Raw genomic sequence first — 18,069 nt, 5'->3', positions numbered from 1 at the left:
TATTTTGAGAATGAAAAATTTAATTTGTCATTTTCATTTTACAATACAGTTTTTTAAAAATTGTTCTGTAAAACATTACCAGACGGACCCTTACAAACTCATAATTTCGTAAGAAAATTACAAACTCATAATTTCGTAAGAAAATTACAAACTCATGATTTTATAAGAAAATTGTTTCCTGTGTATTATTTCTGTCATGTTACACCATATGATATATAAATAAATTTGACTATAGAAAATTTTGTATTTTGATAATGAAAAATGAACTTGTCAGAATTTAAGAATTAAAAATATCTTTATATATCATGCATATTTGTATGATAGAATTTTTCTTAAATAATGGTATAGATCTAATGAGGAGTGCTCTTAAAGCTAACTGCACTACAAGAAATGTGAGCAAAGCCCACCCTCAGCTAGGAACTAAAGTTTCCAGCTGGTTAACAAGTTAATACGAAACTAATTATGGTTTTGGACCTACCACGTAATTAATCTTTTAAGCCGAACTATTCATTTTTTAGGTCATACTCCAAAGATTATCATTGCAAAAAATCAACTAAAAATCGGAAACATTTAGCATCTAATTGTGATCAAATAAATAGATGATCATTGTTTTCAATAAAAGCATATAAATAGTTGTTATTATAATCAAATGGCGAAATGATTTCCGATTTTGAAGATTTTATACTGAGTTAATTTTTGAAGTATGACTTAAAAAATAAACGATTCGAATTTTAAGATTTCATTGTACGGTGGGCCCAACAGAGTAGTTAACATTATATTAACTTACTAACCAAATGATTTTAGAGCGTTCTTTATAACCATATTATAATCAAATTTGAACACTTGTTATATTTCAAGTAAATATTTATGCACTCAAAATTCTTACATAATACGAAATTGCACAAATTTTTCTCTCAATAAAAATATGAATCTTGAGCGCCAAGAAGGGAAGAGCCCTATGTACGTAAATGAAAGAAACATGAAAGTAACAAGTTTTATATTTTTTTCTTCTCTTTTTCCCTCTTGAACACGTGCGTAATTGTTGAAAGAGATAACACTTCATCCAATATTTAAATGGGTGAATGATGGGTTTGTGGGTTTCTTGTTTTTTAGGGCAGAGACATACCCATGATTTATTGTAGAAAGGAGACGTGTGAATAGAGCCAAACATGTATATTTCACACTTCATGCCATATAATTTTCTCAATATTCTATTGAGAATTGTGGCCTCAAGGCCCTCAACAATATAAAGTTATAAACAATATTTCAAAGGACAACAACTTGGGGCATACCAATTTAATAAGATGGACAACAACTTGTGGCTGCCTCAGGTTGTTCATTGTAGGCCCGCACTTTTGGTACATAGGTTATTAGTTCTATGTTTGTATTTTTCAAGAAAAAGACCAAGTGGTTACACAATTAATTATCACAACATTTCTGAAGATTCAAGACTAAGTGATTACAGTTATTAAATATATAATTAATTGAACATAAAAATTTGACCACTATTCATTGGTCTAATGATATATCTCTTTACTTTCTTAAAGAAGCTCTCAAATTGAATTCTATCTTTCGAGCATTTTTTTAAATAAAAATCATAAAATTTGAAAGTAAACAGCAATAAATTATTTTGTGAATGTTTTTTTTTTTTTTTAAATAAAGTAACTGTCATGCATGAGTTTTGAACTCAAGATCTCCCCTTGACAAAGAAGAAATTAAATGTCATTTACATGATCGATCAAATGATCATTTGCAATTATTGGGGCATGATAAGTTGATTTTTGTTTCATTAAGTAAACATTTACTTTGTAGTTAACTTTTTTATTACTAGATAGGTGATAAAAGTAGAGTAGAAATATTATGATGAAAAATGCAAGATAGTGAGTAGCTTGGAAGTGGGCTGAGGTACTTACCAGATTATCTTTGAAGTAAATAAAGTAAAGATGACATTTTCTATATTCCATTAACGAAAATGACTTCTCTTAATAAAATTATAGATTTCAATTCTTAAAAAATAAATCATAGATTTACGAAATAATTTTTATTACCTTGTATGATGTATATCATGTATTTTTCCAATGGAAATCTGTTTAGTTCTTGAAATTTGAAAGCTATAACAAGTGGACAATCAAGCTGAGTATTAGACTATTAGTATTAGCCTAGTTTGGGATGCAAGCTGGCTTTCTTGTAAAATAAAATTGGCATGTCATTTATAATAAAAAACTATTCACGATATTTGTAATTGTGTTATGTGTATAAAAAGTGAATTCCAAGAACCAATGACGATGATGTTAACTTTTCATAAAGAATATTTTTCAGATTCGAAACTTATTGAGAAGTCAATGGTATGTACCACTCTGCATTTCCCACAACATAAAAATTAATGGATGGAGACTATGGAGTTACTTGGATATGAAGTCCCCACCAAGTCTTCTCTATGAATTTACCAGAACAAAAAAAAAAATCTTTCTAAAAGTTAAGAACATAATACTATTAAGCTATATTGTCCTTTTCTTTTCCTATGGCCACTATTCAGCTATTGTTAAATTACCAGAATATCTTAATTGTGATTTTATGGCAATGACAACTTTTTCATTGATTGAAGTCACAAATTATTATTATTACTTTTTTACTCTCTACAGTATAACGGTTTAGCCCAAAAACCATAATCTGAAGCCTTAAATCATTATAAAACCTAAAATCTTATTTCATAAAGTCACCATTGTGACTGCACATGCATGACAGTCACACCTCTCACACCCTGAACTCCGGGTATGTGACAGAGGTACCCACCTTGAGTATCCCAAGAGATCAATACCAAACCACTGGTGTTGATCCCTAGAAATGCTCAGGAAGGGTTGAGCTTTTTTTATTTATTTAAATGGATCGGGTTAGATCAGAGTACTCATTACACAACAGAATCTTTAAGAAAACAATAAAATTAAAATAAATAATAGATATAAAATAACCAACCCGCTAGTGTGAAATAGTTAAATCAACACCTCAGAAAGGTAATTACCAAAGTATAAGTAAAACTCACATGAGTTACAAAATGATTAAAATAAAATAACATTGTTCAAAATGGGTTCTCAATATAAAACGCACATGTGAAAGTAAGAATTACTATGATAGCATGGAGCATCTGTCAATTTCTCAATCAATGACTTCCTCGTCGAAATGCTAATAAAAAGATTACGTGATTTTCTTTTATTATACTCATCGAAGAAGTCATTGATTCTTTAGATGGGGATTCATATTGATAAGTTGTGAAGAGTTTAACCATAGATAATCTCTTAACCATCCCATCAAATAAGTGGAAGACTCATAAAACTGTGAAACGTTACCCTGCCATAATGTGATGTGCTTCCAATGCCAATAAAAAGTTTTAGAACAAGAAGAACATTCTCCTATTATTGGAAAGGAACCCATATTTGGTGAAATAAGTTTATAATCTTAAATTATTACACTGGATGTTGCAGAGGTGAGCTATCTTTGTTAAAATTTGCCCACCCGACTCTTTGGTCTTAAGCTTAAGAATGCTGGTTTTAAGAATGATCGAGTGATTGCCCTTCTCCGACCCTTACTGCCCAACCGACCCTTACTGCCCAACCGACATTCGAGTAATTCTGCTTCGTCCACCGTCACTCACGCGAGGGCTTCTTGCTAGGCGGAACGCTCCCCTACCGATGCATTTTTACATCCCACAGCTTCGGCTGTAGATCGCTTAGCCTCGTTCATCTTCGGCGCAAGAGTGCTCGATCAGTGCTACAATGGCCGGGACAAAGGGTCGGGATCTTGCGAGGGTGGCTAACTCCAAAAACTCGTCCTCAGTTTGAATTGTAGGCTACAACTCGCCTACATGAAGCCGGAATCTCTAGTAATTGTCGTTTGAAGAGAAGAAGGATCCCAAAGAATCGATCTTTCTTTTAGTTGTTGAATCTCTCTTTGATTGATCAACGTGTGATATTATGAATCCTTATTACTAATGGAATCGAAATGACGAATGACCCCCTTTTTGCCTTTGTTTGGGTCTAATACAATAATGCGTGCATCACAAATACGATATTTTTGTTATGACAATGTGGTGGAGAATGGATGCGAGATGTAGACTTTCATTTTGAGTAGGGTTCTCGAAAAACAAGTAATTTCTTATGGGCCTTTATTCTGTTTTTAGGTTTATTGGGTTTTTTATTGGTTGGAACGTCCAGTTATTTTGGTAGGAATTTTACATCTTTGTTTGTGTTAAGGGTCCTCGATATGTAACTGCTCAAGACTAGGGGTGGGCATATTAACCGCGGACCGCCAAAACCGGCCGAACCGCATCGCAAAAAAACTGTAAAAAACTGCGTTGACCAAAAAAGTCAACACCGTCAAAAAAACCGAACCACACTGCTTCTCTTCGGTTCCGGTTCCGGTTCTACACCTTATTTAACCGCACCGAACCGAACCGCACCGCATACTTGCAAAAAATATATTTTTTTATATTTTTATACACATATTGTCATATACACCATTTTATATATTTATATATATATATATTTATACCATTTTTATATACTTTTTATACACTTTTTGTACACATTTTTATACACTTTAGATCCTAAACCTTAAACCCTAATAAAATATTAAAATTAATATTAACCTAGCTATATTTTACGGTTTAAACCCTAAAATATATTTTATATAACCCTATGACCTATTTTATAGATATATAATATAATAATAAATTAATAATGTTTTAGTATATAATTTTAGTTATACCCATTACCCTATATAATAAAATTAGTATATTCTTTATATTCTATATAAAAAAAATTAGTATATTATTTATAGTTTATACTCTATATACTAAAATTTTTAATTGTTTATAGTTCTAGGGTATAATATATAGTTATATACTATATAAGTGTATATAGGGTATATGCCATATAAGGTAATAAGGTATAGGATTTAAAATTTATGGTATAAGGTTTAGGATATTAGGGTTTATAGTATAAAGATTTAAAACTTATGGTATAGGGTTTGGTTGCAACTCATCTCTCATTCTCTAAACCCTAAACCATAAAGTTTAAAATTTTATATATTCTATATACTCTATATAGTCTAGTTACATAAACTAGTTTGTCCAACCAAACCCCAAAGTCCCAAAACTTGTTAATTAGGATGAGTTTGCATCAATAAATAATTGGGCTTAGGCTTAAAAAAACAAGTGTGAGGCCCCATTAGGCCCAGAACCGTGGGGAGAACCGCACCGCACCGCATTCAAAATGGTTTGGTTTGGTTCGGTTTTTTTATTTTTTTCACGGTTTTAAGCACCGAACCGCACCGCCTATTCATGTCTGATGCGGTGCACGGTTCCGAGGGAAAAGTGAGTCGAATCGCACCGCACCCACCCCTACTCAAGACATTATCTACCACCTTATGTGGAAATCGTTGATAATCTACATCATATAGCTAACCTAACAAAACCAATTAATTTGTGTATTTAATTACAAATTGAGAGGAATCACGGATACCGTATATAAACACCAAAATCTCTGTGTTTTCACACCGAGAATTCTTTGCAGATAAAGAGATGCCAAAAGGGCTTCTTACTTCCTGATGAGCCTTCGTTTTCGATATAGGATGATGAGAAGATAATTTGGGTCTTCAGGTGCTCCTTTGATTCGTTATTCGCCCTACCACCATGAAAAAATAAGTCTGAAGATTCCCTGGTGAGGATATTCCTCTTAGGGACTCCGAAGCTTAAGTTAGTAAGCATGTTTATATCAAATCCAATGTATATCAAGTTGTTCTCTTGTTCGTCCCTGGTATCCTTGTCCTTATCGAGCTTTTATACTATCAACTCAAGGTGGTTGATTCCTAGAAAGATGGAGATAACCTCTTGATAAGATGAATATTATACTACATGTATATACCTCTTTCACTTAGTTTTTGTGCCATTTTATTAGAAGGTTGTAAGTGTTTTTGATACTTTCTCACATTTTCTGTCTCAGGAGCAGCATAAGGGCATTTGGTGAAAATACATGCAAACAGAGGAATTTTTGAGTAAAGTCGGTTGGAGATGAAAGAACACATCTTGAAGTTCATTGTGTGATTTTTGTAGATTTTTCCACCCAGCCAATTGATACAGTTTTTCAAGTGAAGTCAGCCCAAACTCCAGACTGGACAGATTAAACCTCCGAAGCTTGCGTGTGAAGAAAGTCCATTCTAAAAGCATTATTCAAAGAAACTTCCTTCTTGACTTTGGAAGCTGACATCCATACCTTTCTAACGCCATCTGATTCATCAAATTCTAAGATGATTTGGTCATCCAACGTTCAAAGGCGGTGCACTGCTGAGATGTCCAACTAAGAATAGGAAAGTTAAAATTAGTAACTTATTATTTTAAGTTTCCCTCTCTGCCAAGGATTGCTTGGACGGTCTGGAAGTCCCTATGGAGTTAGGATTCTATTTTCAAAAACCTATAAGAGGGATGCCCTAGTAAAAAGGAAAGGGGACGAAGAGAGAAGGATTTGCTGGGAGCTGCGTGCAACAGGGGACATTCAGCCTCTGTATTTGCTGTCAAGGGTGTCTTTATTTTCTCATGTTTTTATTCCATATGATTATGCAGAACTAATCCCTTTGCTAGGGTGAGGCCGTGAGCCTTAACATGAATACGTAGAGTTTTCTTTCGGTTGCTTAAGTGTGGTCCATGTTTACTTTGATATTCTCAATTACTGATTTTATACTATCTTTGTGTCTTGATGATTGATCATCATTAGGGTGTTTAGAAAAGTGATTTGATGCAATTTTGAATGAATGTCACATTAAAAATTGGCCATAGCTTCTTGTGATTGAGAATTGTAATTTCTCTTAAGGCGAATGTCACGCGCGCTCTTAAGGATTGCATGGTTTATCAAAAGGTTTCCACAAAGTTTAATGAATCACTCATATTCAAATTTGATCTAAATGTCATGGACGAATTGCATGTTGTGGTATACGTTTTAGCTCGAATGTCACGAGTAAAGCCTACATAAGGGAAACCTAACCTTCAAAGTGGCGTGTGTTCCATCACTTAAGTAATTGAGAGAGATACGTAGGATTGTTAATGGTGAAGGCTGAGCCTTAGTGCTTTGTCAATTTGATTTTCTTAAGTTGTTCTCGCTACCTCTTGTTGCTATTTTTGCGTATTTTGTTAGATCATTAGTCTATAAATCAATTCCCCATTTTAGATACTTTGTCTACATCACGTAGGTTAGGACTTTAGTATTGTTAATTTAGTCCAGTTTATAGAGTTAACTGAGTTAAATACCCCAAAACTCATCCACTGTTTATACCAGTCCCTGAGGAGATCGACCTTGCTTGAGCCGTTCTATACTACAACAACCTTGTTCTCTTGCAAGTATTTTGTATGGTTTGACCCTTGTTTTGCAGGTGGTAAAATCACTATCAAGAAATTGGCGCCGTTGCCGGGGACTGTGCCAACAGTTCCCGAGTTTTTGTGTTTATTTCGCTTAGTTAGCTAATTACTCGTTACTTTCTAAAAAAAAAAAAAAATCAAAAAAAAAAAAAAAAAAATTTGCTGTTTAGTTGGTTCTTTTATTATTGTATTTTGTGTTCTTTATTTGTGACATATTATTTTGGTTGTATCTTCAGGTTATAGGTAGTATATGGTGATTGGAACAAGGTCCCAGAATCAAACTCTTGCTGCCTACGACCCTGAACCAGAGAGAACTGCAAGGAAGTTAGCTAGAGAAAGATATTTAGCACAAGATTCCAGCCTAAGTGACACTTCTCTTGCCAATCTGTTTCGTGAATCTGAGAATAGCACATCTATTGTCACACCATCTTCATTACCATCGTCACAGAGACCACTTGTCGTAGCTATGGCTCTTGCTTTACCTGCGGCAGGACAACCCTTGAGGAATTCATTGGCAGCAAGAGCCAATGCACTGCCAAGATGCATCACCTATCCAGCTGTGGAGGACGGCACCACCTTTGAAATTAAGCCTCACATCCTCAACATCTTGCCCTCGTTCCATGGTTTGCCAAACAGCGATCCTAACATGCATCTGGCTGATTTCCTTGAAGCGTGTGACAATACCATAATCAGGGGTTTCTCATCTGAAGCTATCAAGTTACGCCTTTTTCCGTTCTCCTTAAAGGACAAGGCCAAGACGTGGCTACATTCACTCCCTGCAAATAGTATTACAACGTGGGCACAACTGCAAGATAAGTTTCTCAACAAGTTTTTCCCTTCTTCCAAGACTCTTGCGCTTAAGAAAGAAATATTAGCCTTTGCCCAAAAACCGAATGAGTCGTTCCATGAAGCATGGGAAAGGTACAATGAACTCTACGTCAAATGCCCTCACGCTGGGTTTGATGCTGACCTTCAAATGAACATCTTTTACGACGGTCTCAATGCAGTCACGAAGAGCCAAGTTAATGCATCCGCTGGAGGGTCTATACTGTCTAAATCAGCAAGGGAAGCTTTTGAATTGTATGATATGATGGCATCTGAATCCCAACAATGGACAGAAGAACAAACCCAAAAGAGAGGAGTTTTCGAAATGTCTCAAGGTTCTCCTCATGTTTCTGCCCAAATTGCTAAGTTAGAAAAGACGTTCAACGCAAAGATTGATGCGTTATTGCAGGCTTCTTCAATACCAAGTCCACAACAGTCATGTGCCATATGTAGTGAATCAACTCATGACGTTACACAGTGCCCCAACAAAGACAGTTTTCCAGAGCTTGTGCAAGAGCATGTCAACATGATGAATAATTATAATAGGCCTAGGAACGACCCCTTCTCCAATACATATAACCCAGGGTGGAAGAATCATCCCAATTTTGGTTGGGGTGGCAACCAACAAGGCCGGACATATCATCAGCAACCATATCAACAAGCAGCCGTGCCTCCCAAGCCTTCCATTGAAGATCAATTGTCAAAATTCATGGAGGCTACTCAAAAATATATAGAGAGCAATGCACAAGATATGCAAAATGTGAAGGCATCCATTAAAAACCTAGAGCAGCAGGTTGGGCAGCTAGCCCACCAAAACAGTGAGAGAGAAAAAGGACGGTTTCCTAGCCAACCCGTGCCAAATCCGAGAGGCCAAGAGCACTGCAAAGTCGTCAGGACATTAAGGAATGGGAAGAGCTATGACAATAGACATAGGGACTTGAATAATGAAGATTCAGAAGAAGAGGAACTCTTGGAAGAAGTGCCAGTTAGCTTGCCAAAGGCCACTGCCATGCCAAATCAGGAACCTAGTGACAGCAGTGATATCCTAACCCGACCAGCAGCAGAGGATGCCAAAGCCCAGGCACGGCCAGGCCACATTCCGCAGGTTTCTAGCACTCTTTTTGCACCAAGTGACAGCCCAGTTTACGTGCCACCACTGCCATTTCCTCAGAGGCAGCAACAACGTTCCAAGGACCAACAAGCCATAGAGTTCATGAAGACTTTAGCTAAGGTCCAGATCAATTTACCCCTGCTGGATGCAATAAAACAAATTCCATCTTATGCCAAGTTCCTCAAGGAGTTGTGTTCCAACAAAAAGAAATTTTTAGAATATGAGAAGGTGATTTTGACGGAGCAATGCAGTGCAGTCCTTCTTCATAAGCTTCCACCTAAGAAGAAAGACCCAGGGAGTTTCACTATATCTTGCACGATTGGTAATCTTGAACTTCAAAAAGTTCTAATTGACCATGGCGCTAGCATTAACCTTATGCCTTACTCTGTATTTAAAAAGCTAGGGAAAGGGGAGCTGAAACCTACCTCAGTTAGTTTGCAATTGGCGGACAGATCTGTCACTTACCCAATGGGCATAATCGAAGATCTCATTATTAAGGTGGATAAATTCTATATTCCAGCTGACTTTATAGTGCTTGACATGGTAGAGGATGATGACATCCCTCTCATTCTGGGCCGACCCTTCATGGCCACTGCCCGGACACTTATTGATGTTGAAGCGGGCACTTTGACATTCAGAATACAGGACCAGTCAGTTGTATATAAGTTGTATGAGGCCGCCAAACTCCCATCTGAGCCTGAAGAGTGTTTCCGTGTTGATGTCTTGGATGGGATAGTACATGCCCATTTTGTTTCAAGATCTTCTCAAGATGAGTTACAAAACTGCCTTACCAGCCATGATGCTAGTTTTGACATGGAAGACGAAGTCGTGGATCTCATTGCTGCCCTAGACAAAGCACCACTTCAGTACCCAAAGTGGCGACATGTGTATGAGAGTCTTGGAACACCTAAGTCGGCCCTTCCCCCTTCCATTGAGCAAGCTCCCAAATTGGAGTTCAAACCATTGCCGTGCCATCTCAAGTATGCTCACTTAGGGTTGAATGAGACTTTACCTGTCATTATTGCTGCTGATCTTAATGATACCGAGGAAGAAAAATTGCTAAGGGTGCTGCGCAAGTATCAAGGTGCGATTGGGTGGACTATCGCTGACATCAAGGGCATTAGTCCGTCCATGTGTATGCATAGGATTTTGATGGAAGACGAAACCAAGCCCACTATTGAAGCTCAAAGACGTCTAAATCCTATTATGAAGGAAGTTGTCAGGGCTGAGGTGATGAAACTACTGGATGCAGGCATTATTTATCCTATATCTGACAGCAGGTGGGTGAGCCCTACCCAAGTAGTGCCGAAGAAATCTGGCATTACTGTGATGAAGAATGACAACAATGAGCTCGTGCCTACAAGAATGACCACCGGATGGCGAGTTTGTATTGATTATAGGAAGCTCAATGCTGCTACTAGGAAGGACCATTTTCCTTTGCCCTTTATTGATCAGATGCTCGAAAGGTTAGCTGGGCATTCACATTATTGTTTTCTAGATGGTTACTCAGGTTATAATCAAATTCCCATTGCCCCGGAGGACCAAGAAAAGACCACGTTCACGTGCCCTTTTGGCACCTTTGCTTATAGGCGTATGCCTTTTGGTTTGTGCAACGCCCCGGCCACTTTTCAACGGTGTATGATGAGCATTTTCTCCGACATGGTTGAGAGAATCATTGAGGTCTTTATGGATGACTTTTCAGTATTTGGCGATTCTTTTGATATGTGCTTGGATAATTTATCTTTGGTTTTGGCGAGATGTAGGGACACTAACCTTGTTCTGAACTGGGAGAAGTGCCATTTTATGGTTAAGCAGGGTATTGTGTTAGGGCATTTAGTCTCAAGTCAGGGAATTGAGGTGGACAAAGCAAAAGTTGATGTGATAGCCAAACTGCCGCCACCTGCCTCTGTGAAGGATGTGAGGTCCTTCCTTGGACATGCTGGGTTCTATAGGAGGTTTATTAAGGACTTCTCCAAGCTCAGCCGGCCTTTATGCAACCTCCTTGCAAAGGACGTCCCATTTGCGTTTGACAAAGCATGCCTTGACGCCTTTAATGCATTGAAACAACTTCTTATTTCAGCCCCCATCATTACAGCCCCGGATTGGAGTTTGCCCTTTGAACTTATGTGCGATGCCTCTGACTATGCTGTAGGTGCTGTCCTTGGTCAGCGACGAGACAAGCTCCCCCATGTTATATATTATGCCAGCCGCACCTTAAATGATGCTCAACTGAATTATGCTACTACAGAGAAAGAATTACTTGCGGTGATTTTTGCTCTTGAGAAGTTTAGATCTTACCTAATTGGTGCTAAGGTCATCGTATATTCCGATCATTCTGCTCTCAAGTATCTACTGTCTAAAAAGGATGCCAAGCCAAGATTGATTAGATGGGTCTTACTTCTGCAAGAATTTGATTTGGAGATCCGAGATAAAAAGGGAAGTGAAAATGTGGTGGCAGATCACCTCTCTCGGATTGTCAATCCAAGCAATGAAGAGGAGGATTTACTTCCACTCCACGAAAGTTTTCCTGATGAGCAGCTTTTCAGTATCTCCCACCATGTGCCATGGTATGCAGACATTGTAAATTATTTGGCGTGTGGAGTTGTTCCTCAGGAATTCAGCTCTCAACAGAAAAAGAAGTTCCTTTCCACAGTCAGATTCTATTATTGGGACGAGCCCTATCTCTATAAGCATTGTGCAGATCAAATCATTAGAAGATGTGTACCCATGGAAGAGCAAGAGAGCATTTTGAAGTTTGCGCATCACTATGCATGTGGGGGGCATTTCGGCCCAAGAAGGACAGCAGCCAAAATATTGCAGAGTGGCTTCTTTTGGCCGTCTCTTTTTAAGGATGCATATACTTGGTGTCGTGCATGTGATAAGTGTCAAAGAGTTGGCAATCTATCTCAAAGAAATGAGATGCCCCAGCAGAGTATTTTGGTGATTGAATTGTTCGATGTGTGGGGCATTGATTTCATGGGGCCTTTCCCCTCTTCACATGGCAATCTGTACATTTTAGTCGCTGTGGACTACGTTTCTAAGTGGGTGGAGGCAATAGCTTCTCCAACGTGCAAAAGTTCTGTGGTGTTGGGTTTCCTGCAGAACACCATTTTCCCACGGTTTGGAGTCCCTCGTGCTGTCATTAGTGATGAGGGGAAGCATTTCTTAAACCGCACCATCACTGCCCTTTTTGCCAAATATCATATCACTCATCGAGTCGCCACTGCTTACCATCCACAGACATCTGGACAAGCTGAGGTATCCAATAGAGAGCTTAAGAGAATTCTCGAGAAAACGGTGAGCTCATCTCGAAAAGACTGGAGTTTAAAACTTAATGATGCTCTGTGGGCCTACAGGACAGCATATAAGACACCAATTGGGATGTCTTTTTTTCGTTTGGTGTATGGAAAAGCCTGCCATCTGCCTATGGAACTTGAGCACAAGGCATATTGGGCTATTAAGCAGCTCAATTTTGACTCCCAAGCAGCAGGAGAGAAAAGGAAGTTGCAGTTGAATGAACTTGAAGAAATAAGGAATGAGGCTTATGAGAATGCAAAGATTTACAAGGATAAGACCAAGAAGTTTCATGATGCTCACATTCTTCGTAAAGAGTTTCATCCTGGCCAGAAAGTTTTGCTTTTTAATTCAAGGCTGAAGCTTTTTCCAGGAAAGCTCAAATCACGTTGGAATGGTCCATACCTTGTCACTCAAATTTATCCTCATGGAGCTGTTGATATACAAAATATGCATACTGGTTTTGTGTTCAAGGTTAATGGACACCGCCTGAAGCTTTACAAGGAATCCCCATATGATCTTGCTAAAGAGTCCCTCTCTTTGACAGCACCTGCCGACTGAGCCACATTGCCTTCAGCATTGTCTAGCTATAGACATTAAATCAAGCGCTTCTTGGGAGGCAACCCAAGCACTTATCTTTTCTTTTTTTATTTTTAGTGATTTTCTGTTTTTTTTTACGTATTCTTTTGCATCTAAGTTCTAATTCTGGTATCTTGCTGTAGGTACAGTTGTTCCGAGCTCTCCAGCAAATTCCTAAGTCTTATTGTGGACTGGCGAAGTGACTTTCATACTCACATGACCGAGAACAAATGTGAAGTACCAGCTGAGACACCAAAAGCCTACATTTTGGGGGTTGAGGCACCCAAATTTTGCATTAAGGCCTTTAGAGTAGCCTCCCCCCTGAACATGAGCTTCTATATGTCCAATATGATGTGTAAGAGTGAATTCTGCAAGGAACATCATAGAGGAAGTCCATCTTGGGTAGCTGTTTTATTAGGAGTAGTTTTGAAGTTCCCATGTGCCCAAGTTCAATTTCTCAGTTATTTTTGGTTAAGGGATGGTTCCTCCAGGTCAGTTGTGACCCTACAAAGCTGTCTTGGGTGCTGTTTTGGACTAGAGCACATGGCATTACAATTTTGCCTTTTTGGCCTCATTTTGGTCATTTTCTAATTCAGAGCCTTATGCGAATTATGGTGTTTTTGGTGAGAATCTGGTGCTAGAGACATGTTTAATATGGGCATTATGATGTTTAGGATTAAGTTTGGGGGTGCCTTTGGCCCTAAATTGTGAATTGGGGTGCTGAGAAGTTCATTTTTTGGCACAAACTGCTGCTGCTGTTTTTTCCAGGTGTTCTTCAGCTGCCGTCACTAAAAACCTTTTGCAGGGGCTGTTCATCAGATTTTTCGTTGCAAAAAGAATTCTGCCACCCTTTAGCAGCGGTTTTCTGGAAAAAACACCGTCGCTAAAAGCTCTCATCGAAAAAAAAAAAAAAACAACGCTGCTGCCTACATTCCTCCTAGTCTCGGGTCTGGGCATCCTTTTGCTTCATCTCACCTCCATTTTGTGCAGCTCTTCATCTCACATATCCACCATCATCCTCCACTTTCTCATTCAATTCCTCCACACGCTGGAGCCAACATGGGTGTGTCCTCTTCCTTTTGTTTTTCTTTTCTTGCCCTCTCTATACTTTGCATTATTTGTTTTTCTTTTTTTTTAGCATTGAGGACACTGCTTGGATTAAGTTTGGGGGTGGAAAATATTGGTTGTTACATGTGTTTTTCAATTTTCTTTTACTTAGACAAAAGGAATAAATTTTATGAACCATATAACTAAAGCAAGAAATTGATGAGTTAAATAAGGCTGAATTGTTACATACATATTTGTGGAGACTTTTAATACCCTGTGAGTTTTTGCAACCATTCTTTATTTCTGAGGGATTACAAATCAACTCTATTTTTCTTTCTGTGCTCTTTATTGATATATAGATGATCTCATTATCTTTCTTTTGATCAATTGCTATGAATATCATCAATATGAACCTTTGCATCTTAACAAGGCTTGTCATGAAATTATCATTTTGCTTTTAGGAAAGGACAGTAGGCCATCTTTGGAACGTTTGCTAGCCTTTCAAGCCAACCTTGATACAATTTTATCCTTAGTCACCCGGTTGAGCCTTAAAATAAAGCCTTTCCTTTGTTACACCTAATTATCATTTTGCTTTTAGGAAAGGACAGTAGGCCATCTTTGGAACGTTTGCTAGCCTTTCAAGCCAACCTTGATACAATTTTATCCTTAGTCACCCGGTTGAGCCTTAAAATAAAGCCTTTCCTTTGTTACACCTTTTTATCTCTGCCAATCCTCAAGTTTGGGGGAATCGCCCTTTCATTATCTTATCCTACCTTATCTAAGGAGTTGTAGAGGCTCGCTTATGGTTAAAAGAAAAAGAAAGAGAATTTGCGCAAGGCTTGAAAAGAAAAATGTGTTGTTAAAGATCAAGAAGTCAAAGAATACATCTATGCCGTACCTCTCCTTAAAAAAAAAAAAAAAAAAAAAAAAAAAAAAAAAAAAAAAAAAGAAAGAAGAAGTAGGGGTGTATGTGTGTAAAATTCATAAAGTTGAAAGTTCAAAAAAGCTAGTCTTTGCCGCAAAGTTCAAAAATGCCAAAGAACCATGAGTTTGTTTTCTATCACTTCCTTAGATCTTTGTGTTTCCTTTATCCTTCAGTCCTTTAACCTTCACCCTCAGCTGCTCATTACAACCTAAAAGAAAAAGTCCTAACTAGATCCTAAGAGCAATATGGTATGATTATGGGGAGTTAGTTGAGATCTGGTTCAAATTCATGGTAATTGGTGTCCTTTCATGAGATCATAATTTTAATTTCCACTCTAGTTCGTTTTTCATGATATATATGTGAGATTTAGCTTTTCTTATCTACATCAATCTACTCACACATGTTTGAGAGAGATCTTTAACCAACTTCTGAGTGCTTTTATTCTGAGAGAAACACCTGTGAGAATTCGAAGTTGAAGCTAAGAGTTATATGACATTTTGAGTCTTATTTGGCTTTGAAATGGATTGTGGAAGTTGTTGGTTCGTTCTTTATAAAACCTCTGAGTAGGGAATTGAAACAAGCTAATCTCTAATTGTTTTTAAAGGTGACATAAGTTCCTGGGATTAATGAAGGAGTAAAAATCCATTTTCTAAAGCTTGTGTTTCTGTTCTTTGTTTTATTTTGCTTGAGGACCAGCAAAAATCTAAGTTTGGGGGTGTTTGATAAGATGAATATTATACTACATGTATATACCTCTTTCACTTAGTTTTTGTGCCATTTTATTAGAAGGTTGTAAGTGTTTTTGATACTTTCTCACATTTTCTGTCTCAGGAGCAGCATAAGGGCATTTGGTGAAAATACATGCAAACAGAGGAATTTTTGAGTAAAGTCGGTTGGAGATGAAAGAACACATCTTGAAGTTCATTGTGTGATTTTTGTAGATTTTTCCACCCAGCCAATTGATACAGTTTTTCAAGTGAAGTCAGCCCAAACTCCAGACTGGACAGATTAAACCTCCGAAGCTTGCGTGTGAAGAAAGTCCATTCTAAAAGCATTATTCAAAGAAACTTCCTTCTTGACTTTGGAAGCTGACATCCATACCTTTCTAACGCCATCTGATTCATCAAATTCTAAGATGATTTGGTCATCCAACGTTCAAAGGCGGTGCACTGCTGAGATGTCCAACTAAGAATAGGAAAGTTAAAATTAGTAACTTATTATTTTAAGTTTCCCTCTCTGCCAAGGATTGCTTGGACGGTCTGGAAGTCCCTATGGAGTTAGGATTCTATTTTCAAAAACCTATAAGAGGGATGCCCTAGTAAAAAGGAAAGGGGACGAAGAGAGAAGGATTTGCTGGGAGCTGCGTGCAACAGGGGACATTCAGCCTCTGTATTTGCTGTCAAGGGTGTCTTTATTTTCTCATGTTTTTATTCCATATGATTATGCAGAACTAATCCCTTTGCTAGGGTGAGGCCGTGAGCCTTAACATGAATACGTAGAGTTTTCTTTCGGTTGCTTAAGTGTGGTCCATGTTTACTTTGATATTCTCAATTACTGATTTTATACTATCTTTGTGTCTTGATGATTGATCATCATTAGGGTGTTTAGAAAAGTGATTTGATGCAATTTTGAATGAATGTCACATTAAAAATTGGCCATAGCTTCTTGTGATTGAGAATTGTAATTTCTCTTAAGGCGAATGTCACGCTCTTAAGGATTGCATGGTTTATCAAAAGGTTTCCACAAAGTTTAATGAATCACTCATATTCAAATTTGATCTAAATGTCATGGACGAATTGCATGTTGTGGTATACGTTTTAGCTCGAATGTCACGAGTAAAGCCTACATAAGGGAAACCTAACCTTCAAAGTGGCGTGTGTTCCATCACTTAAGTAATTGAGAGAGATACGTAGGATTGTTAATGGTGAAGGCTGAGCCTTAGTGCTTTGTCAATTTGATTTTCTTAAGTTGTTCTCGCTACCTCTTGTTGCTATTTTTGCGTATTTTGTTAGATCATTAGTCTATAAATCAATTCCCCATTTTAGATACTTTGTCTACATCACGTAGGTTAGGACTTTAGTATTGTTAATTTAGTCCAGTTTATAGAGTTAACTGAGTTAAATACCCCAAAACTCATCCACTGTTTATACCAGTCCCTGAGGAGATCGACCTTGCTTGAGCCGTTCTATACTACAACAACCTTGTTCTCTTGCAAGTATTTTGTATGGTTTGACCCTTGTTTTGCAGGTGGTAAAATCACTATCACCTCTCTAGGACCAACTGTTGAAGTCAGTATCTAACTGCCAATGCAGTTTGTCATTTTGAATTCATTATCTGTTGATAACTAACGAAAGGGTTTATTTGGGCTTTGTGGTTGATAAGTTATTGGGCTTTGAAGAATGGGCCTCAAAATAATATACCAACCAAAATATGGCCCATCAGTTACCCCCAATTCTTCTTTAAGGTTCGCAACCTTAAGGAAGAAGCTCCATTCTACTTTTAGGTTTCATTCTAGTTTTTCTAGAAGCGAGAAATATCAAGATTTTCCTTTGAGAAAGTGACATGGATTCGTCCAAGATTCCTCTAGTTCCAATTGATCCTCCGAAACAATCTGACGTTGAAATCTTGGTGGTTGCTGATGAAAATCGACCCCAAAAATATCCGCTTATTGGGATAGATGGCATTCCGAGCCATGCGACAGGTAAGGACTGTTCAGAGCTCGAACGCCTTCATTGACCTCACAAGATTGTCTTTTCAACTCTAGGTCCCAAAGCCAAGTGTCTTTATTTTTAGGAAGATGTTGTCTGCTTCTTTTTGCAACCTTTTGAGTTTGGTCTTGGTCTTCCTCTTCATCGCACCATTAGAGAGTTCATATGGTATTTTGAC

General features: G+C 37.7%; 1 protein-coding gene and 1 non-coding gene across 2 annotated transcripts; one reads left to right on the top strand and one right to left on the bottom strand.

Annotated features, from left to right (window-relative positions):
* Positions 1-7,868: 7,868 nt before the first annotated feature.
* On the top strand, positions 7,869-12,090 carry LOC147277716 (uncharacterized). The gene is made up of 3 exons (XM_086255702.1): positions 7,869-9,177; positions 9,313-11,905; positions 11,952-12,090. The coding sequence occupies exons 1-3, from the start codon at positions 7,869-7,871 to the stop codon at positions 12,088-12,090; spliced, it is 4,041 nt and encodes a 1,346-aa protein (XP_086111828.1).
* Positions 8,256-8,362, bottom strand: LOC147277717 (small nucleolar RNA R71). The gene has a single exon (XR_015124130.1). It is a non-coding gene; the product is annotated as a small nucleolar RNA R71 (small nucleolar RNA).
* Positions 12,091-18,069: the final 5,979 nt, after the last annotated feature.

The sequence above is a fragment of the Dryas octopetala genome, chromosome 8 (assembly GCF_963921425.1).
Source record: "Dryas octopetala chromosome 8, drDryOcto1.1, whole genome shotgun sequence".
NCBI lineage: Eukaryota > Viridiplantae > Streptophyta > Magnoliopsida > Rosales > Rosaceae > Dryas > Dryas octopetala.
Note: the sequence above shows the minus strand (reverse complement) of the source record. Positions and strands in the feature narration are given on the sequence as shown.